This window comes from Lycorma delicatula, chromosome 7 (genome assembly GCF_047948215.1).
Source record: "Lycorma delicatula isolate Av1 chromosome 7, ASM4794821v1, whole genome shotgun sequence".
NCBI lineage: Eukaryota > Metazoa > Arthropoda > Insecta > Hemiptera > Fulgoridae > Lycorma > Lycorma delicatula.
In genome coordinates this window covers 11,697,305-11,722,345 of record NC_134461.1, presented here as the reverse complement: position 1 = coordinate 11,722,345, position 25,041 = coordinate 11,697,305, and the positions used below count along the sequence as shown (strand labels likewise).

The window sequence follows — 25,041 nt, the reverse complement described above, 5'->3', positions numbered from 1 at the left end:
GACTAAGGGCATGGCCACGAAGGAGACGACAGAGCGCTGGCAGAAAAGATGGACTGGATCAGAGGTGGATCTCTGGACGAAGAAGTTAATACCAGATATCAGGCCTTGGCTCAGACGTGAGCACGGGGAACTCACGTTTGAGCTAACCCAATTTTTATCGTGGCGTGGTAGCTTTAACAGCTACCTGTGCGGCAGGAGGCGGTTATCTGAAAGCTGCCAGTATTGTGGAGAGCCGATACGGCAGAACATACTGTCTTCCAGTGCCCAAGGTGGGAGGAAGACAGGATGATGATGCGGACGTAGTTGGGAGAGGTTACCGCAGTTAATATAGTGGAGGTAATGCTTCATGGTGAGCGGAACTGGTCGATAGTCAGTAAGGTAATAGGGAACATCACCCGAAAGAGGACCCTGGAAGATGAGTAAGGGGTGTTAGCGTTAGGGCAGGGAGGACAACCCCGTTCAGGAGGGATGGGATACTCCGGCGTCCCATCTTCAATGATTGAACGGGGAACTCCTGGGGTCCTTAGGTGGGTTTATTGGTTTGCTTGGCATTTCTCCCGTCACTATCCCATTCATTCGCCCTAAAGCATACGATCAAATGTCTGTGCCACAAACAACTACTGAGCCTCGAAACAGTTTAGCGACAAGTATCCTAAATAGCTCCTAGAGCTTACCTAACAGCATGAGCGGATTAAGCGCGGTCCCATACACCACCGGCTTACGTGTCCCAACTGCTCACTTGTCATATATCTGCTAAAATGGTAGCCGCACGCTGTCAATTACTAAAAATATATATGGCATCCATAAATTAAAATTCATTTTTATTAGACAGCAATTCGCCGCCACGCCTAGGTCGCTAAATGCCAGCAAGTACCTGTCCACAATATTAAAGCGCTTGGAGCCTTAATTGGCTGGTGGTCAGCTGCCATATATATCTCTAGGTTAGCTTCCCACAGCAGTGCGGTAGGAGTCTTTTCCCCTTAGGTAAACTACTGATGTCGGTTGAACAAAGCAACCGCATCAAGGAACTCCCACACGGTCCGATGATGTGGCTCTCACCACATTGACTCACTGCTTGTGAGTGGCCAATTTTCCCGTTGACCTCTAAGTTCCAGGGTGGCTCGGTCTCTGACCCCCAAGAGCAGGGCAGTCAAACATCAGGTGTTCATTTGACTGGACGTCCCCACAGACGTACAGCTCATCAGCTGCCAGGCGGAACCGAAACAGATATTGGTTTAAATTAACGTGGCTGGTAAGCATCTGGGCACCGGTTACCCTTAAAAACGAGCTTGAAGCATACCATCCCGCCAGATTCTGTATAAATTTATACAAGGATTTTCACTTAGTCGTGGTGTGCCATTCCAGCTGCCATGCATGCATTGCGAGGCTCTGCAGCCTATTCCGCAGGCGGGAAATGGGCAACTGAACGAAATTTAGATCCGGTGCATTGTGATCGCCGTTCCGCTAATACCTCGGCTTCCCGACCTCTTCTTAATTTCCACATGGCTGCTCGAACTTTCACCACTAAATCGATCGGGAGAGCATTTCCCAATACGGTGGTAGCCTCGTAGGAAGATGTTTTAAAAACAACAGTACATACAAATAAGGCTCTTTGCTGGGCACTCCTTAAATTTTGAAGAAGTGCTCTATTCATAAACGACCTATGCGCACAAACGGGCGCCGCATAAGAAGTCATGCTTTCAAAGATACCTCGGTACACCATGTACATTTGACGGCCCGACAACCCGTAGTCTTTCCGAGCAATCCTCCTAAGTTTGTGCATCACGCAGACGGCGTCCGTTGCTACTTGCTTAATGCGGTTGCTAAAAAGCAACTTTTCATCAAACAAAACACCCTTGGACTTATGAACTCTAACTCGGCTTATTATACAGCCTTTAATGTAGGGGTTACGACTGTACGTAATTTGTCTGCACCCTTGAGAAGCATGTGCTTCGTCTTGGGCACAGAAATCCTTAAATTTTGCATGTCCATCCAGCCCTCTGCGGTTAACAAAGCCGCCTGCGCTCGATCTTCTAGCTGCCGCCGTGAGTTACCACGAATTAATAGGAAACAGTCGGCGAAAACCTGGGTCGTGACCCCTTCTGGGAATTTCAATCCCAGAAATCCGTCAAAGACCAGGTTCCACAGCATGAGACCGAGAACTGAATCTTGCGGGGTTCCCCTGGTGACGAGTTTTTCCACAACTAGGTGCGCATCTTTAAACAGAGCCGAGCGGTTAAACAATTAATCACGTACTACGGACTGTAGGGCTACGGGAATATTGCACCGTTCCGACTCATAGAGGACAGAACTCCAACACAAGGAAGGAAATGCTGCCTCTTATGTCAATAGAAATTGCCAAAACATATTTACAGTCGGCGCTTTCCACCTCGGCAAGATCATTTAAGATGCGATCTTCGGTGCCAACACCTTTCATGAAGCCATAGCTGGCCTCGATTTTGAAAACAGTTCATATAGATGTCTTCCCAGAGCCGTTCCACAACCAGCCTTTCCAGCAACTTACCGATAACCGGCAAGAGGCCGATGGGTCGATAACTACTGACCTCACTAGGATCCTTTCCTGATTTTAAGAACACCCTCGCCTTAGGTGGGGAAAAGAAAGACCTAGACCCGGTCTGGGGCCCCGGTTTAGTGGCAGGCGCTTATTAAAAGACTGAGACGCAGTCACTCGATGGCGGGGGGGGGGGTGCTGTCTGGCATAGCCGGGTCTGGCATGGCCTCCCAGGGAAGTAGAGGCAACTGGCACCCTCAAGGCCGTGTTATACGGGATCGTGGATCGGGCCTCGAGAGGAAGGGTGTTATAAAAAAAAGGCATAACGATGAGCTGGTCCGTAATTCAACCGTACTTAGCAGGTACAACGACGTGTTTTCACTGAACGGTTTCAGTACCCATCTCTTCGAGAGATCATTTTTATCATCCGGAAAATTCTCCGCCAACTGAATATTTAGCTCACGCTAAAGCATCTTCATGCTTTCCAAACTGCGGTGAATAATATAATGAACAGTGGCGGCTGGTAGCTATAATTAGTGGAGTGCTGCTCCAGAAAATTTTTTTCTGTGCCTTTTCAAGGCCATAGTTAAAGTTTTCTGTAAAATAAAAGAACCAAAAATAAATAGATGAATCAAATAGAATACGTGTAGCCGGAAGCAGGATAATATTCTACACTTTATCACATTCAAGAATATGGTACACGGTTGTGCGGTATGGTAGTCATACGGTGTTCGGTTTAACCGAATAATTAATAAACTGTCAATACAGAATATTTTTTAGTATTATTAGATAATAACTTAATAAAATGTTTGTTTAAAAACAACGGTACTTAATTTCAATTTCTATGTACACAGAAACAAATACGTAATTAGTTTTTACTAATTACTTTCTCTTTCGCCCTTCCAGCTTATTTTTGTACAGATTTGGCGATCAAAGAGTCTTTGCTTTCCGCCATCTTCTGATTCCACTACTGAAAAAACAACTAAACCACCCGCTTTCATATTCCTTCCACCGACTAAACTAGAAAAGGGAACGAACAAGGAACATTCCATACACAAGCCAAGTAAAAACAAAACTACCTTCCACCGGCATGCCAGGGTCGGCACTGCGGGAGCGACAGTCCCTCTCCCTCGCAGCTTCCTATGTGCGCATGCACACAACAGCCAAACACCACGCTGCTGGAACTGTGAATCGCACAGTTCAATACAAATATTTTTCATAAACCGGGGGATGGCTACTGACATTAAGCTTAAGGATTATATATTGTACAAGTATAAAGAAAAAAGGACTCGTTATATTAAATGTTATCGATAATGTCAAGTGGAAATATGGGGTGCTGCAGTTCCACAGTGCCTATACGCGAGCCGCCAATATTAATGAAAGCTTGAACTTTGTCGTTAAATGTTTTTATCGCGTCCATGTAACTTCATATTCAAGTAGTTTAAATGCGAAAATACATCGGCTAAGTAAACCGACAGCGATTTATACTTACGAATATTATTCTCTAAAAACATGAGAATGGCGTTTGTTTATTCTGAAAAAATATTATTAATTCATCTCGCAGTTCCAATAACCGGGTTAACGATTTTCCCCGCGATAATCATCTGACTTTTGTATTGAAAAGAAGAATTTTGTTTCTTTTCGCGCATTTCATCGACTTGTTTAGCAAACATTGTTGTGTAATAAAATTAATCGTTTGTACAGCTTTACAAAGAGTTTGTTTGAGATTTTCGGGCTTATTTTTTGTGGCAAGAGCAAGCATGCCTGTGAAGGAAGTTGTGTATCCATTACGTTCTTGGTATAAGACGATCTTTTAATATTTTCAGAAATCCACTGTTCTTTCCTGTTATCGTCTTTGCACCGTACTACATACTGCAATAGATTTAGGGCCCGGTCTGTGTTATAGTTTTTAGTAGCTTCATTAAAACCAACAAAAATACATTTTTGTTGCATAACGAGATATTGATTTGCAAAACAACATATTTTCTTTGTTTGATCTGCCCCTATCGCATTCATATCTCGCAAAACGTAAGAACTGAGATATGTTTGCCGATCTATTTATCTTTAAATTGAAAACTAAAAGATTCACCTGAACTGACTTGCTGAATTGTTTGAACGCGAACATCGGCAGCCATGCCATCGATTTTAGGAGGAATTTTTTTTCAATTTTTTTTTGTTTCTTCTAACACTAATCATATCAGTTATAGCAGGAAGTATGAGTTTTTCTGCAATTGTATGGGGTTTGGACATGTTAGCTACTTTTAATGCTATGAGATATGATGCTTCAAGTGTACTTTTATCAGTTTGGCTTGATATACAAATTGAAGCTTAATGATTTCTCAAAGTATGTAATTTCTTTAAAAAAATTCCAGGGGTTTGCTTTTATTATCCTGATATTTAGTTTCAAAGTGTTGAATTAATTTTGATAGCTTCATGCTTGAAGCTAGTTGTTTGAAAAACAACAACTGTGGCTTCATCCGATGAGGTAAAAACCAAAATTTAAATAACTGTCATTGTTTAATCTTTTCCTTTTAACAATCTCTTCACTGGATGTAGATGGCTCACTTTGTTTTTCCCAAATTTATCCATTTAGCATAAGAATCTAACTGGAAAAAAAACCATTACGTTTGACCACACACTAAAGAACTGAAATCTCAATTATTATTATTTTCAATGAAATTTTGCTTTTAAAAACTTTAAATAAAGGCTCCAGAAGCACGCTTCATGTTTGAAAGTAAACCGATGTTCTGCTATCTCTTACTCCTCTTTTACAGTTCTGAGAGCATGACGTATTCAAACATATCATATGCATGTTTGAACATGATGACCTGACACCGAATATTATGCAAACAAATCAAATTACATGGAGCATGAACACATCAAGGTGGCACGTGTAAATTGCTTATGTTTATACACTTCATACATGCACGTTCATATCTGTCGCTATCGATGGAGCCAAATAGTTTTAATTCAGTTTTACAGAGTTGAGTTTGGGGGCTGGCTGAATATTCATTATTTATTATTTTCACTTTTTGGGAGTCGTGGAGCTAAAACGTTTGAGAATCACTGAACTGTATAATCTATTCTTATGTACTGATAAATATAATAATATATTTGTTTAGCGTTAATTTATTAACAAAATATAAATCCACCAGGTTGGTCTGACTGTAAAATCGTCATAGCGAGTTAGCTGTGTTTAATCGATGATTTTTGTAGTTGAAGGTTCTGAGGTTTAAATATTACTAAAAGATAAGTTAGTTTTGAACAGATACGAATACTAGACAATGGGAACCGGTGTACTCTGTTTGTTGAGGTTTTATATAGCCTCAACATTCAGGAATGACCGGCCTGAGTCTACAAGACTACATCTTATTGGGCCATGGGGTTGCTTATTGTTCACAAGTTGAACAGATTGCAACGTACATATTAGAAATATAAAATAATAAAGTTATAAAAAAGCAAATTTAAAATTAAAAAAAAAAAAATCTGGTTTTTACCTACAACTTTCTTTTTATTACAAAAGAAAAAATATGATTTAGTTAAACATTGTAATATTGAATGTGTTTTCATTATTTCAGTGTCATACAAATACCATTACAAAGCCTAACCAGCTTCAAGACCAAGAGACTAATAGTCATTTAATATCACCTCACCTTATAGATTCATTTGGAAGACAGCATACCTATCTCAGAATTTCATTAACGGAACGATGTAATCTTAGATGTGAGTACTATATATATTATAGTATTATTTTTATTGTATTCTTTATTAATTAATTTTAAATACAACTTAAGTGAGTTCATTAACAATAAGTAAACAAGGTGACTGTGATGTGTCAGCCACTTCTTTTTCTAGAATATATTTTACGGATTAGCTGATTTTTGTACCTACACCGTTCATACATAAATTGAACTTTTTACCCCATTAACACAATGACTAAACAGTAGCAAATGTCAGTTTTCATTTCATATAAATATTATAATATGCCTCTTTTCAAAGCAGTAATTATGAAACAGTTTAGTGTTCCTCGATATTCTCTTGCATATTTACTGCTGATCAACTTGCCTACCCCTGTTATATTTTTGCCTTTTAAATAAACTTTTGTTTATTTCTACAAGTACATGTTTGAATATGATATTTTACTTACAATTTTCACTGTTGCTTAATAATGTCTCCTCCAGATGAACAGCATACATCAGTTGCTATTTTTTCAAATCTTTATGACCTAAAACCCACATCAAGCTGTTGATTGAAAACTCAGTTAATTTTATAAATTGGAGCAGAATTTGTTAGAAAAAAAATGTGTAATTCAGTGATTAAACATTACTACAAATGCATAAGAACAAAAGAATGATACTGAACATTCTTTCCGATGTCTGTTAAACATGTAATAAAAAACTGATTTTTTTAGTTAACCGTTTTCTTGTTAATAATTGGATCCACTTGTCTGAATGTTATTGAAGTGAAAACTTCTTTAGGTTACTATTCTTTAGGTACTATATGAAAAAGTCTGACCGTCAGGCTCTGAAGTGAAACTATCATTCGTGTAATCTCAGGTGAGCTTAATTTAGCCAAGTGGGGGAGACACAGTCTGCTGGTACTGAATAAGTCTGACCTGTTAGGCTCCGAGGTGAAATGCACATTTGGGTAAATTGGGAGGAGCTGAGTTTGTCCGAGCAAGACAGAAACATTCAATTGTGTGAGACTTCTGTGCTTGGCTATGTTTTGTTTTACATTAAATACATTTATAATTGTTATTTGGTGTACATGTAATTATTCATGCAGCTGCTTACCTATTTTTCAATGTATACGTTTAGTGCATCACCGTTCTAATACTTGAACTATTGGGGAGTAATTCAGTCATTGCATGCATTCAGCAGAAAGTTTTTAGGTACAGTATAATACCCACTGGATTGGCCTAGTGGTGAACACGTCATCGCAAATCAGCTGATTTCAAAGTTGAGAGTTCTAAGGTTCAAATCCTAGTAAAGGCAGTTACTTTTATACGGATTTGAGTACTAGATCATGGATACTGGTGTTCTGTGGTTGTTGGGTTTCAATTAACCACACATCTCAGCAACGGTTGACCTGATACTGTACAAGACTACATTTACATTCATACATATCATCCTCATTCATCCTCTTAAGTAACACCTTACGGTGGTTCCAGAGGTTAAACAGAAAGGAAAGAACAGTACAGAATAATAGCAGAAACTGTAACATAGATGCCCTAAACTATAGCATATTTGCTATAACTCCAGATATTATACTGTACCTTAAAATTTTATATCAAATATCATGAACCTCAAAGGGGAAGAGACCCACCTTGAGATGATCCCAGTTGCCACACCACCCTCGCTGTTCTTTCCCATGTTGGGCTTTATCCCAGGTGGTCTTTTAGACTCTTAAACATGATAACACACCAGTCATCAGTTTGGCCTCTGTCAGAATACCACTGATTCAAATACCTTGAGAAACATTTTCATCAGTGTATTTATACAACTTATTATTGCCGTTGTATGGCTTCTTCCAACCTCGACCACCTATTATAATTTATAACCGTCAATTATCAAATTAACCGATTCACAGAAGTGTCATCCTCGTGCCTTCCTCTAACACTGAAGGTTTACACAAAAACTATTCCCATTTTTGACTTCAATTAGACTATTCATTCAAATAATTATTTGATTAAAATCAAATCATTATTTGGTGTTTTAAACACCAAAAATACTATTCTAATACCAACAAAACAAATGTTGATAATAACGATGACAATTTTATATTACAATTTAACCTATTCAAATTCTTCTTGATTTACTCAAAAAATCAAGAAAAAATTCATTAATTTATATTGTAAGTGGTCCTCGAATCGAAGATTCTCATCAAGGATAACAGCTAGATACTTCTACAGTGGGACATATCTAATTCGATGCCCTGTCATTGCTACACAAGATCGTTGTAAAACAGCCATTCTGCCTTTGAGCAACATCATCATTGTTTTCTCTGGACTAAACATCATCTTACATTGCAGCTTCCCAACTGCAGTATCTTACAAGCCTGGGCTGCCCATGGGACTCTTCATGCAGAAAAATTTGTTGAGAGGAAGTGGTTCACTACCGATTGCGATTAGAACATACCCAGAACAACTCACAGGTATCTGATATCAGCAGAAAACGCACAACTATGCATGCAATGCGACTGCCGCTTGACTGTCCACCACATCCTTGTGGATTGCATATGTTATGCGGCCTTATGTCGTAAATTTAAATTACTGAAGACATTCGCCACATCCTAGGCAATGATAAGAATGTACTAGACCGGGTATTGTTGCTTCTAAAAAGTGTCAATTTACTTCATAAAATTTAATGTTAACCAACCATAAATTCTGATTTTATTTTGCTACTCATGTTGTCTATTTTACGTTTCTTTTGTTATTTTAATTTTAATCTTGTTATTATCATCTAAGTTTTAATCTTATTTTATTAATATTTTTGATATCAGAGAATTGTTTTTAGTTATAGTTTTGTCCCGGCGATGGTAATGCAAAAGCATTTTTTGCTCCCCCCCAAAAAAAATTGGGCTGTCCTGAACTTCATCTCATTTAACCAACAAAAGCTCATCGAATTCAACAATCCAGAGCAGGGTCCTAAAAACACTGTCCTGCAGACAACCTGTAGATAGTGTCTTCCCTGCTTCTGAGATGCCATCTCGAAGAACGACGTCTTGATTGCTGAAACAGCTATATAACATTCTGCTTCTGCAGCTGAAAGAGGGCAGATTATTATAAGCTCCTGATATGTCCCAGAAGATACCCAAGACATACTCAAACTTACTAGAAAAAACAATGCTCATAAATTTAGGAATAGTATTTTCCGTTCCCTTGCTTGAGCGAAAACCATACTGATCATCCATCAACAACTTTCTAGAATTCAACCTATCACTATGAAGATACACTACCTTTTCAAAAACCTTTCCAATAACTCATAGGAGTGTTAAAGGCCTATAAGAGGAGCTCATGGTGGGATCCTTATCACCACCATTAAACAATAATTTTTTCCAACAAACAGGGAAGTAGCCAGAAAAGAGCATCCTATTAAAAATTCTAGTCAAAGTAACTACACAAATTCCAGACAAGGAGCTCCATTGTGATTCCATCAAAACTGGTGGCTTTATTCATATCAGAACTGCAAATTACCTCATATATTTCTGTCTCTGTAATTTCTACAGATAAAACTTCAGAGCAAAAAGCAGCCACTTCTTCTCAGACTTGCAGATGATACAAGGTTTCATTATTCACAACATCATGCAACAATAAATCATTCAATAAAATATTTAAAATCTCAGCTTTATTAGAAATAACACCCTGCTGGGTCAAGACAGCTGACAAAAGAACATTTTTCTTATACTTATGCCCTAAGACTCTATACACAACACCCTAAGGATCCTTATTTCATTGATCTCTAACACCAAGAAATGCTTTTTGATGTCCTGCCCAAATAAAAATATTCAGACCTCTCCCTTCGATAGTCATCTATCAAAACTGCTCGCTGTTCAGCTGTTCTTGTGAGACGGTTCATGGAGTGTTTCAATAAAGGCAAGTCTCTAGTCCACCAAGGAGAATTTCTCTCTCAACCTGACCTACAGAAAATTGTATTCTCAGTGGTATCTATGAATACCAGAGAAAATGTTTCTGTCAGGTCTTTCAGTTAAATATCATCCAGACTTCGGTTTAAGACACAGAGCCTAGCAGAGAGAATATTAACAAATTTAGGCCAGCTCTCCTTCCTGTACAGGAAGTGTCCTTGCTGAACAGGGACATTTCATCTATAAGCATCGAGCTACTCAATAACCAACTCAAAGATAATAATCAATGATCATTAGGACAATCATTGATAACAGACCAAGCATCAACCCTACCAGGAATATTCTTGCCAAAGGTATTATCAAAATTCATTCCACCAAACAGTCTCCTACCATATACATTCCAGTATATGTTGGTAACTCATCAAAAAGATTAAAGGCCTCTAATCCATATTGTACAACAAAACCTTCAACTAATTCACCTCTATCATCTGTGACTGTTCTATGCCAAAGGAGCAACTTAGCATTTACATTAGCACCTAGCACTAGGACAGTTACCAACAAGACCAAGAATTCTATTCCTCTTGTCTAAATGTTCCTCAGTGGGATCTCGATATTAAAATGAGAACTAGCAACACAGAAATCAATACCATCAATAGCAAATTTAACAGCGACATGATGATTAGCAGAAACCTGCCTCAAAAGACACAATCTAATATCTTTCTACATAGAATTGCATGTATGCTGTTATTACTTACAGTGTAAAATTTTTGCCAACTATTAAAACCTGGCTGATCATCTATACCACATATGGATGTTGCAGAAAAATTTTATCGAAGGACCTCCTTTTTACAATTTCACCTAACTCAATCTGACCGATGTAAGCGTCTTAAGAATTTAGCTGTCCAAACTTAACCGTGCAGTGAACTAAAATACATCACAACTCTCAAATAACAACCACAGTTCTTACTATCAACTGAGTGCTTGCAATCTTTGCACAGCCTTTTGCAAGTAGGTACCACAGATTTTTTAGAACTATACACTTGTGACCCTTGTCACCACAATGTATACAGAATGAAGCATAATGACAGAATATTGCCTTATGACGAAATCTACAACACTTATAACATCTCCGGAAATCAAAGTACTCCTTGACGCTATAAAAGGAAGTCCACAAACAACCTATCCTCAGCGACAAATTTGTTAAACAGACTAGGTTCGACTTTGAATAAACCGTGATACCTTTGGGCATCATGTTTCCACAGTTTTTGAACAAAAATCTGCACTCAGACTTGAATGTTGCCCCATCTAAGTATGTGTTTTCCTCCTGTATAAGAGACACAACCACCTTATCGTACAGGTGATGATTACATCTTAGACGATTGCTTGAGGCGTTCTTTTTGGTTTCTTGTTTCTGGTCCACCTTAACTTCAAAGTTTTAGTATTGAAGATTATGAAACGACTCTAACCGTCTCCTTATCATCTACTACAGCAACTAGACCTTTCCTAGTATCCTTTATGTTTGTAATTCTCAAATTTGATCTTGCCTCGAACGACAGTCTGAAATTCCTCTCTATCCGTAATTGTTTTCAAGGTGCCTCCTTCCTGTTTAGGAAAACGACCTCTGGCTGCTTGCAATCTAAGCTGAAACTTCCGCTTGTCTTTAAGCACCTCGGCGGTAGCGTTTCCACTTCGCCCTAATAGGCACGTGCGCCGGTACTGCAACAGAAACTGCTTCTTTAACTGTAACTTCTATGACTTCAGTCGGCTAAGAGGCAAGCTCCTTAAATCCATTCGATAAGACAGAAGACATTGCCTTAAACTCATTAAGTATCATCTGCGAACCCCTTCAGAGTCGTTTCGAGAAGTTTTAAGGAACCCTAACGATTCCTGGTATTGTTTTTCAAATCGTCGGAACTACCAGCCCTGCCCCCAGCCGTAATAAAATCGCTAATCAGACAATTTTTTGGAACCCAGGTGGACGTATCTGCTTGAATAACTTGGCTCTCGTCACCGGTGAAGAAGACGGAAACATCCCCCTCTCTCCATCAGGTGACCATTTCTAACACGCTTGGGTTTTCCCTTCGACTCTACAGATTATACAGTCGACAATCTAATTATTTACTCGCTTATATCTACCGCTTTGTTGGGCGATGTCACAAGTGTGACGACTGCCCGCAGCGAGTTATGGCAGTCGGTGATCTGATTGCCCTCCTGTTACTCTGGCATCTCTTAGTCGCTGCTAGATTGTTTAACACAAGCGAATGCAAGCGATTATGAGAACACCGATTACAGCCCCTGCTCTGAAAAGAGTGCAAGTAGGGCTAGGGCAAATCCTACCTAGGCAAAACCATTGCTTGTCACGTGATATTTGCACCGGCAGCCTTTGCCGCGTGCCTTGTAAAACAAAACTTAATCGCTTTACAAGGCCCTCTCTAAGGTGGATGCACATCTAAGTCAGACACCTTGTACCGAGTAGGACCTCGGTGAAAACGATGAGTGCTGTAAGCTTTTGATGCAGACGTTGTTAAAGCCTTAGTCGGTAAAGAATTCAACACCGGCGGTAGGTAAACAGTCGACCACCTGCTTAAATAAACACCTAAGCTTACTCAAGTGACAGCAACAACTTTGACCAGATGTATCAAAAGAAGGACCAGATTTTGTCATCCGTAATATTAAAATCATTAATATATATTACTTCCGAAACGATTACGATCGCTATAGAAATTTTCTCACTTCTATAACGATCAGTCCTGTGTGGTCTTAAGCACACACAATTTTTTTTTTACGTAATTGTAATTATTTTGTACATTTTAGGTCAGTACTGTATGCCAGCGGCAGGTGTTAATTTGACTAGTAAACCGCATTTATTGACCACCGATGAAGTAATTAAGTTGGCAGAATTATTCGTTAGACAAGGTATTAATAAAATACGTTTGACCGGCGGTGAACCGACTGTCCATAAAGATATCATAGATATTACGAGTAAGTACACAAAAATTATTTCAGATAACTTTAAAATTTTGGTGTGTTTTTGCCCGTGACAAACGGCAGTGATGACAATATAAAGTTGTATAATGATAAACCAAACTGAAAATTTACAAAAAAAGTTTAACTCGTAATGTTTTCATCATTTGCTATCTGATGGTCACCGATGATGAATTAAAAGGTTAGAAAGCTGAAAAATACGAGATGTTAAGATGTTACGACGAGGTAAGTTCTGATGTTTCAAATAAGTTATTAAAAAAATTTTACTTTAAACGTTTTTAGATTTGTCATTACAGAAATTGGATTTTAAAAGGTTTACGAAGCGTTGGAAATTTATATTATCCACGACCCAACGTGTTATAATTAACAGTTTTATTTAATTTTTCAATTTGTTGTCCACCAACTTTACGAATACAATTTACTTTATCATACAACTGTGTATTTGCAATTAAATTATTTTGTACAATGTTTTCATAAGGAATAAAATAAATTACTAATGTATTTTATCAAATATGTATAAGACAGGCAAAATATACAATATTTAAGTCGACCGCTTACAAAAATATTTAAAAAAACATTGTGTGCGCTTTTGGGTTCCCACAATCGTCAGGAGAATAAAAAAAAAGTATATTCGTAACATATTTTTCACTACTGTCAAATGTATTATCTCAAATTAATTGTCTGTATGTAAAATAAAAAGCCTCGATAAACTTTTTATCGTCTAAATCATTTCGTAAAATTTAATAACTAATTTATCAATTTCTATTAACACCCGGTCTGTATAAACATCATTTTCAAAGACAAGTTTTGATCGATAATATTTGATATCTTTCCTCATTAACAGTATTAAATTTGTCGATTGAAATTTGATTTATTGAAATCTAGTCTTTTAAAAAAATTATCTGGATTAAATTTACATTTATATTTTTAAATGCGTTCGGTAAAGTCGGATTAATGAATATTATTTTTGTTATTCTTAAAAATAATATCGTGTTAAAACTTTAGAGGAGATAAAATACAAGAGAGCTGCGTACCGTTCCTAAAAACATGTTTCACAATCGGAAGAAACGTAACGGTTTATTGCTAACAGAAGAGAAGACTAGCCGTAGTAAAGGCTAGTCGGTTTTAGTAAAGACTAGTCGTTATAACTTTATTCTGTCCTTTTTACTACCTAGTACGAAGTAAAGAAAGTATTGTGATCGCGAAAGATTTCGGTTTTCAAATTTCAACGGAAATATCCATTTTGACTAGTTTCGGCGTGATGTCTGTACGTATGTATCTCGCATAATTCAAAAGCTATTAGCCGTAGGATGTTGAAATTTTGAATTTAGGAGTGTTGTAACATCTAGTTGTGCACTTCCCCTTTAGATTGCAATCGACTGAACCAAAAGTTTCCAAAAAAATTGGATTTTAGACTTTTTCTTAACTGCAGTAATAAGAGCCCTCATTGAGAGCTTTTCAACGATGTATCATAAGCGGTACTTATTTTCATCGGTTTCAGAGTTATAATCAAATGAAATTTTAATGAAGGAAATATTTGGATCTTACAAGGAAAGGCACATCGGTTCGAATCAGACTTCATCTCCTTTTTTTTTAATTTAAATATATTGATTTAATAATTATTAACCTGAGATTGTAAAAAAAGTTTCACAATAAATAATAATTCTATAATAATAAAAAAAATAAGAAAAAATCAGAAGTTATTAGCGAAATAAAATTTTATGTGCTTTTAAAAATGTGTACATGTAATTTAATAGGCATTATTGCATTTGTGTGTATGTAATAGATTTGGTAAAACATCTGATTATCTAATATTAATTGAAAATTGTAATTTAGAATCCTGTTATTTTTGGATTTTCTAGTTTAATTTTGATTAATTATTCTGGAATTTCTGTTTAATTTAATCTACTTTAAAGTTAACTACAGAGCGACTGAAAAATAGACCCTCGCAAGAACAACATATACACTGAGGCATATATGCCCGATCTTTCATAAATTGCAAAAAATCTTTCTTTTAATTCATCATTCCACTTATATTGTCGGACAATATTCTCCCTAAGTTGATCATCATTTCGTTTATTTGTTTTTTGTTGCCGATCATTTAATCGCTCTTTAGTTTGATATAATTCTTCTGATCTTAATTTGCGTACACGTTCTCTAGTTTCAAAATTTTCCCTCTTTTTACATTCATCATCCTCTTTTAATCTTTTTATTCTTTCTTTGGTTTTAACATTTTATTCCTCTTTGTATTTATCATCTTCTCTTAATTTTTTTATGCTTCCCTTGTTGTTAACATTTTTTTAAATAATATAAACTAAATAAATAATACCGATCTAGTAATACGAGTAATTAAGGGACTTTTAGTAATTTCGTGCAAGGTTGTTAGATTAATAATCGCATAAATATTTGACGTTAATAAAAACTAATATTTCAGCAATAGTGTAACTATCCACTTTATTAAAGAATCGAAGGATCGTATGTCGCATTCAAATGAAATAAGTTTAAATGAAGTGAAGTAAAAAATGCGTACATGTAATTTAATAGGCGTACAAGGAAGTCATGTAGTGTCCACATAAGATTTTTTTTAACGTACTCCGTATCGCAGCTGTGCGTGCAATGCGATAGCATTTTCGTATTTGAGGCGTAAAAGACACAAATTGTAATTTAATCTAGTCTTAAAACACTCTTGTTTCACAATTGTTATCGGTAACAGACATTATATATAATTACTTATACATTTCGTTCTATAATGTACGCATGTAATCGTCACAAACAGTTGGTATTTGTACGTATACATTATTTTGTTCGGTTCTTCATTATTAATTCGATAGTTTTTATTTAAAATTATAAGTTAAACTTTAAAAAAAAAAATGTTTTAGTAACAATTATATTTATTCAAACGTCGGCTCGCGTTAAAAATATTATTAACGACCACCTAAACAAAATTATTTTTGTAGCGCTTGAATAATATAAAAATGGGATTAGCCGAAATTTAATATCTGTTAATTTTCAAAATGTATATTTTTAGTGCGGAAGATGTTTTAGAAAGGCGTTAATATATCGACTCGCAATGCAATTACCGAGGTAAAATTTCGTTCGTGAAATAATATCGGTTTTTACACAGGCACCTTTTTTCTCTCGATAACGTCAACGTATTAAAACATTGTTTGATAGATAAGAGATACATTTTATTATCGTCGCCTTACATTATCTATTGCGATACTCTTAATGCGTAAAATATTTGAAATACAGGAGGCGTCAGACGATCGTTCCTTTTCGTAAGACCGATAATTTTTATTATTTATTTACTTATTGTAGTGAAAATAAGCATACGCCCGATTAAAAAGTTGTTTTACGATCGATTATATATTACGATGAACGAGATGATATTTGTAACGCGTGAAAAAGTCATGTATTGACAGTTCGTTTAGCGGATAGAGGAATATGATTGTAATGCTGAATACGTCTACGTTTCAGCGACTTTAAAAAATATCGATTTGGTCATTGAAGAAGCCGGTAAGTGATCGCATTACTTACTCTTTTCCTAGTAAGCTCGAATGGATTTTTATCGGACTTAAAAACGGCTTACTTGGTTGATTTTTTTTGAGATATTTATCTACGTATCGTACTGTATTGTCTGTTGCCGTTCGGTTACGGTATCTAACGTAAAACAAAATGAAAAATACATCTTTATCTCTTTTTTGAATGTTTGAAATGAAAAAAATTCTCTTACAATCAAATAATTACATTCTTTGGAAAGTGTGGTCGATTTCGATCGTACTTTCCATAAAGAATCTGTATCATTGAAACGGTGGTCACAGCTTAAGGTAAGCCAGTAATTATTGTTGTAAGACGCTGTAAGAGTACGTATTAACCTCCAAACTAAATTATACCTATTATTTAGATTCAAGGGCATCGATAAGAGTAGGAGTACTAAATAAGAATTTTGCGTTCGTAATATAATAGAAACTAGAAAAATAGTAACTGTAATAAACGTTTGCTTTTTTTAAATTTTTATATTAAATCGTTTAATTTTTACTTCCTTGTACGAAGTAAAGGAAGTATTGTGATCGCGAAAAATTTAGGTTTTCAGATTTCAATGGAAATCCATTTTTACCATCCCTGAATCCATTTTGATTAGTTTTATTATTTATTTATTATTTTTAGTTTTATTTCGGCGTGAAGTTTCTACGTATCTCGCACAACTCAAAAACGATTAGCCGTAGGATGTTGAAATTTTGGATTTAGAACTGTTGTAACATCTAGTTGTGCACTTCCCCTTTTGATTGCAATCGGCTGGACCAAAAGTGTTCAAAAAAGCACAAAATCCAAAAAGGTTTGGATTTTGGACTTTTTCTTAGCTGCAGTAATAAGCTCTCATCGGGAGCCTTTCAACGATATATCATTAGCGGTACTTATTTTCATCGGTTCCACAGTTATAGCCAAATAAAATTTTCATTAATGAAATATATAGATCTTACAAGTGGAAAGCGCATCGGTTCGAATCAGACTTCATCTTCTTTTTTTTTAACTTTTTTTTAAATTTAAATATATTGATTTATTAATAATTATTAACCTCTGATTGTAAAAAAAATTACGATAAATAATAATTCAATAACAAAAACAAAAAATGAAAAAATATCAGAAGTTATTAATGAAATAAAATTTTATGTACTTTTCATTTAAAGAAAATGTCTATATATAATTTAATAGGCGTACAAGAAAGTCATGTGGTGTCACATCGGAATTTTAGTGTGAGATTTGAAGCTTCATTACTGTAATTCCATAGTTTAACGTCAATATCAATAATGAGCGCGGTAATCTGTAAAAATAAATATTACCTTTAGATTTATTTAATTTTAAATAAGTTTTACCGTGTAAACGTAATTAAGTAATATTTCCATATTTCCCTCTTATCTGTTTGGCTATTGTGAATTTCAGTCTTAGGAACGTTAGACTGGAAGATCGGTCTTTGTAAGACTGCTCCCTGTCGGTGATCTTTGGTATTCGTACTTGAACTATTTACCGTGTTTCGTTAAATTAAAAATATTATTTTCTCACCGGTTTGTAGATCTCTAAAATGTTACGGAAGGCGGTATTACTCGGTATTTATCTGTCGAATGACTCGAGGCTGAATTAACATTTTTATTCGTGAAACAGTTGCAGGCCGATAATCGGTCGGTTACATTTACCGTACCTCTTTTATTATTATTTTCGCTTTTGGTGTTCGAGTCGTATCGGTAAATAAACAGATTTTTCCAGCACATTTTATCTGTTGTCCTACTATGTAAGAATGTGCATTAAAAAAATCCGATGTGGACACTACATGACGACTTCCTTGTACGCCTATTAAATTATTTAAACACATGTACGTCTGCTCCATTTAAACTTATTTCATTTGAAAGCGAGGTAGGATCCTCCAACTCTTTTAATAAAGCGGACAGTTACACAATTGCATTGCGGTGGACAACACGTTGCATCACATTTTTTTGCGGTATCCGTATAAGCATCTTATATTAGTTTATATATTAATCTTATTTCACGTAGCTCAAGTAGTTAAGTGGTGTAAGTGAGAACGTTTCGGATCCGTAACCACGCACATGCATATTCGAATCCGAGTTCATAACGTACATTTTTTTTTATTATTATTTTTTTTAAATTTAAATATACTGATTTATTAATAACTAGCAGACCCGGCAATGCTTCGCTATCGGTAGATTTCGTATATATGTACAGATTAAATGAACACAATTGAAAGTTTGATAAAGCATTAACAAAATGAACATTACGGAACTTCACAAAATTGAACTTTTCCCTTTTATCCTTTATACGTTTCCCCCTTTTCCTCATTTTCATTTTTACCTTATTCCCGTTCCCTTTACCCCCATTTTCACCGTGATATTTCCCCCTTTCCGTTCCTTCCCCATCTCTATTTCCATTGTTTCCCCTTCCTCTTTCCCATTTCCCCTTCCCGTTTACTTGTCGCCGTTTTCCCATTTTTCCCTTCTTCTCTTTTACCTTTTTAGATTTTTCCCTTTTCCCCGCGCGTAAATCGATGCAATAGTTTTTTAATCTATAACGGACATGCATATCGGAAACATTGAAATGGAATCGTAAAATATTTAGTATAGCGTGTGTTTCTTTTACGTACAACAGATAGCGCTGTTTATAAAAAACAAAATCATGTTTTTACCTGTCACAGGAGTGACATCTTATTTATATAAATAGTAGGTATATAAAAACACGCGCGTATTCGAATGGAACGTTGTGTCAAAATTTCAAAGCGATCGGTGAAGAACTTTCGGAGATTAAAGATTTTGAACAAACGAACATTTACATTTACATATATATATATATATATATATATATATATATATATATATATATATATTAGTTGCCTCTGTAAAATTTTTTTAATTAAATTGAAAAGTACATGCGATTTTGGATTTAATTTTCTAGACATTTGGCACCGTTGGAATTAATACAATTGTATAAATTACAGTTCTATTTACCAAACAATTTTCAAATATATTTCCAAGTACTTTTGGAGTTGCTACTCCATCCTCAGGGATTTCTTATAAGATACTAATTCAAAATTCATATGTCATATATATAATTATATTTAAATTGCAATTGTTACGTTCATAATAATCGGTCGTCAAGATATAAAAAATAATTTATGCGTCAGTAAGATTGTAAAATCACGTCTATAAGATGTTTACGACTAATATGACTGTAATTATATACGACGACTATAATTATATATATGACGTATGAATTTTGAATTAAAATCGTACAAGAATTAACATCTTCCTTTACTTCGTACAAGGAAGTAAAAATTATGTGCTTTGAAACCGTTCCATCATCAAACGTGATGATGGATTCTGTTCCATCAGAAGCCTGATTCCACAGAGATCAACATTGAAATGTACAAACATTGACGTGTGCGTTCCTTCTGCAGATTTAACTTTTTTCTGTTTAGCCTCCGGAACCACCGTAAAGTTTCAGAGGATGAATGAGGATGATATGTATGAATGTAAGTGAGATGTAGTGTTGTACAGTCTCTGGTCGACGATTTCTGAGATGTGTGATTAATTGATAATTAACCGTACAATAATTTAATTTTGTAATTATATCTATATTAATTTTATTATTTTGAAAGTATTTCCATTTTCTGTTGGCCGTTATACTTTCTCGGTTTGCTCCCTCCAGTAAATAAAATCATCTCTACTGAAACTTGAATCTTGTGTCCGTTTTATTAGTGTTACGATCGAAAGTTGCATACTTCTCTTTTTTCATCATTTTTATGAGCGTATTACTTTTAAACACTTAATACTTTTTTCACACCGAGTGAGAAATTACTTCATTAACTTAATTTATAGAAGCAAATGGATGACCCGTACAAAATAGTTTGAAACGTAATTTAAAACTTGTATTCAGTTTTTATCCTGAATAACATTAATTGTGGATCCTCTAAGAAACATTGTTTTTTTTTTTTAATCTATAAGGACCTTTAATGTTTGTGTCGTTATTATTTAGTCGTAGATGTAAGTAATCTGTAAATGTTTCCTTCTGTTTTTTCTAATACAACTTTTCTTACGTTTTTACTTTCCCGTCTAGCGCTATAGCAGAGTCTTTCTCTTAGAAGGGAAAGTACCGTAATCGATCCGATTCGGACATATGCGGTTTTAACCGGATCTTGACGTTTTGACACCTAAGAAACCCCAAAAAAAAAGATGGAAATTTCCCGGATGTTCGTATGTACACGCGTATGTTCGGCGTTACCCACTAAATCGCCTTATATATACAGAACTACTGGACCGATTTTGATCAAACTCGCCCAGATTACTTCTATTTTTGATGTATTGATTCCATTAAACTGTAACTTAAAAGTTATAGGGGTTGATGCTGTACAGCGGTTCACCTCAGTATCTCGAGATTTCGCCTTATTAAGGTCTTACTTTTCTTAGGCACATTTGACTGGTTTTATGCAGCTCCCCAACACTCCCCAGCTAGTGCCAGTTGTTTCATTTCGATATACCCCTTATCTGCTACATCCCTAGCAATTCGTTTTGTGTATTACAAACTTTGCGTGCCTGCACAATCTTTCCCACCTACCTGTCCCTCTGATATCAAAGCGACTATTCCAGGATGCCTGAAGATGAGGCCTATAAGTCTGTCTCTTCTTTTACCTATATTTCTGCATATGCTCCTTTCTTCATCGATTTGCTGCAACACCTCTTCATTTGTCACTTTATCCACCCGTCTAATGTTTAAAATTCTCCTATAGCACCGCACTTCAAAAGCTTCCAATCTTTTCCTCTTGGGTACTCCTATTGTCCAAGTTTTCACTTCCACATAAAGGTACGCTCCAAACATATACTTTCAAAAATGCTTTCCGGATGTTTAAATTAATTTTTGATGTAAGCAAATTATATTTCTGACTGAAAGCTCGTTTTGCCTGTGCTGTTTGATATTTTATATCGCTCCTGCTTAATCTATCTTTAGAAATGTTACTTTCCAGATAACAAAATTCTTCTATCTCCATAGCCTTTTCTCGTCCTATTTTTATACTCAGTGGTCCCTTTCTTTTTCCTGTTTAGCCTCCGGTAACTACCGTTTAGATAATTCTTCAGAGGATGAATGAGGATGATATGTATGAGTGTAAATGAAGTGTAGTCTTGTACATTCTCAGTTCGACCATTCCTGAGATGTGTGGTTATACTCAGTGGTCCAATCTTCATTATTTCTACTACATTTCATTACTTTCATTTTGTTTTTGTTTATTTTCATGCGGTAGTTCTTACGTTGAACTTCATCCATGTCATTCATTGTTTCTTCTAAATAATTTTTTTTTTAAATATTGAACATTTTATTTGAGTTATCAAATGCCTTTTCTAAGTCTATAAATGCCATGTGTGTTGGTTTGTTTTTCTTTAATCTTCCTAATACTATTAATCTGAGCGCTAAAATTGGTTCCCTTGTTCCTATACTTTTCCTGAAACCAAATCGGTCTTCTCAATTCACTTCTTCCACTCTCTTCTCAATTCTTCTCTACAGAATTCTAGTTAAAATTTTTGATCGACGAGTAGTCAAGCTAATTGTTCTGTATTCATCACATTTTTCTGCTCCTGCTTTCTTTGGTATCATGATAATAACACTCCTTTTGAAGTTTGGTGGAAGTTCAAAAAGAAGTTCCCCTTTTTCATAAACACTACACACCAGTTTGTATAATCTATCTATCTATCGCTTCCTAACCTGCACTGCACAGTAATTTTTCAGGTATCCTGTCTATCCCAGGAGCCTTTCTCCCATTCATATCCTTTAATGCTCTATTAAACTCAGATCTCAATACTGTATCTCCCTTTTCAGCTTCTTCTTCTTCCTCTTATAACACCGGTTTCTAATTAATTTCCTTTGTATAAATCTTCAATATATTTCACCCACCTATCGACCTTTTCTTTCAGATTATAAATCGGTTTACCACCTTTATTTGACACATTATTAATTTTTAACTTATGTACCACAAAATTCTCCGTAATTTTCCTGCATGTTCTGTTTATTTTACCAATGATCATTTCTCTTTCGACTTCTGAACACTTTTCTTTGATCCACTCTTCTTTCGCTAATTTGCACGTTCTTGTTAACAATTAAAAAAATAATGATATTTGCAAAAATAAATTTTGGCTAAATTGCCCCTATCCCAAAAAATGCTTTAAATAAACTAGTGGCTAAGAGGGTATACTGTGTCAATAGTACCCCGTATCATCACAAGGAGCGCTAGTGTTGCACTGATGTACAACCACTGTAGTCGTCTGCTATGTTGTGACATCACAGGTGAGCGATAGAATTAAATAAATTAATAATATTTAAAGTGTAAAAAAGTATTTAAAGTGGTCGATAGTACCTCCACACATGCATGAATGGAATATGGTATTCACATGTGCTTTAGTTAGAATCATTGAATTAAATAAACAAAAAATACTATATTTAAATAAATTGATAAATATTTTAAATTAAGTTATGTGTATATGTGTGTGTGTAAGCTGTGTATCAGAAAAATGTTGTGTGAAGGGAAAGTACTATGACTGTATTGTCGGCTTTTTGAATTTGTTTTAGATTTTTGAGTAGATACAAAAAATGTTCATTGTGTTTTCTAGTTGTTTCTCTTATTTTTTTTTAAGATTATATTTCAAATATTAGAATAATTTTTAGTGATATGTATGTTTTAATATAATTCTGTATTAATTTTATCTACCGATTTATTCTTCATTAAGAAAGATTACGTGAATTGGATGGATTGAAAACTATAGCTATTACAACAAATGGTTTGACATTAACACGCCATTTATTGCCATTACAACGAGCCGGTCTTGATTTACTTAATATTAGTTTAGATACATTAAAATCTGATCGTTATGAAGTAATTACTAGAAGGCATGGCTGGCAACGTGTTATTGCCGGTATTGATCTTGCTGTTCAACTTGGCTTTAAACCAGTTAAGGTAAGGTTGGTTATACTTTTTATGTGTATGTTATAGTTTTGGGAATTATTTTTAAAGATTTAAAGTAATATGATTTTATGATTTTAGAAGGAATGGTTTTAAATCTGTAAAAATAATATTGCACCTTTAAAGGAATTTTGTGTAAAGCCATGTAAATTATTGTCTTTATGTATAAAAATATTTTCTAAAATATCAATTTAACAGCAAAGCATGTGTTTCATTTACAATAACTGTGCTATACATTCGCATAAAAAAATTCACAATCTGTAAACGATTACATAATAAGGATGAGTAACCAAAATATGGAAACAATAAATAATTAAAGTACTTATGAATAAGAAATCCAAAAATGTACCTACGTAAATCTAAGAAATGATTATATCTAGACAATTGATAAAAATTGTCTATAAACTGATTAACAAGTCATTACTTTAAATTTCTCTATTATTAGTAAGAATGTAATATATGCACTGTTGGGAAAAATTTATTTATAAAGTCCAAGTGGAAATTTTATCCCCATAACTCACCTGGACTATTTTATGACTACCTCTTTAAAATACTTCATTATAAATAAATATAGGTTTTTATATTTCAATGTATTTACATTATATTTTAACAGTGTATACTAAATTAGATAAAACAGTACACGAATTAGAAAAAAGATTGACTTTAGAAAAAAGGACAAAGTAGAACCGTTCTAAACTTCAAAATAACAATTATAGTCTTTTCAAAACTGTGTAGCGATACTCTGGAAGGTGTCGTTCACACGATGACAAAAAATTATGCAAACATAACTTCGAAAACTCTTTGTATTCCATCTGTCTGCCTGATCTTTTACATTTTTCAATAGAAACTTATTTTTAAAAAATAGCCTGATTTTGTTTTAGTGAAACTTTGAACACAGGTTTAAAGTATCATACTTTACAAAATAAATTTATGTTTTTGACTTAAGTTTCAAATTTTAAACGGTTGCACTGTCAATTTTTATATCATTAATAATATAAATGATACTGTATTTGTTAATAAATATAAATTCAATTAATTTATGGCAGAATCTAAAGAAATGATTTTTAGTCATTTTTTTAATTTATAATAAAAAATAAACAGTACCAACTATTTTCTTTTAATTATCTTTTTTGGAAGTTGATATAAATATTAAAAAAAAACAAAAAAACAATTAATATAGTATTTTAGAAAGTGATTCACTTTAGGATATAGTCATATGTCCTAGACTAGCTTGTCAGGGCTTGCTTTGCTTGCCCTTCCTGTGTAGCTGAAGGGCCCTGGTCCTTTAGATCCTCACTGTGTTGTTCATTATCTTCATGCTTGTAAGAAAAATACTGATAAATAGTGATTAATTCCTCCTGTTCAATTTATAAAAACTGTCAGTGTATTCTAATTTCTTCATGGCATCAACGTGATCAGCACAGGACTCAAAACTTTTAATGTTATCATC

General features: G+C 34.9%; 1 protein-coding gene across 3 annotated transcripts in view; it reads left to right on the top strand.

Annotated features, from left to right (window-relative positions):
• The window catches only part of Mocs1 (Molybdenum cofactor synthesis 1), a 50,785-nt gene that overhangs the window by 4,570 nt on the left and 21,174 nt on the right, over positions 1–25,041 (top strand). For 2 of the 3 annotated variants that reach the window (XM_075370257.1, XM_075370260.1), the window contains exons 2-4: positions 6,091–6,235; positions 12,911–13,078; positions 23,359–23,585. In XM_075370257.1, the coding sequence (XP_075226372.1) occupies positions 6,091–6,235; positions 12,911–13,078; positions 23,359–23,585 (540 nt within the window). Of the gene's footprint in view, positions 1–6,090; positions 6,236–12,910; positions 13,079–13,130; positions 13,307–23,358; positions 23,586–25,041 lie in introns of those variants that run through there. The other variant, XM_075370258.1, reaches the window with a different exon arrangement.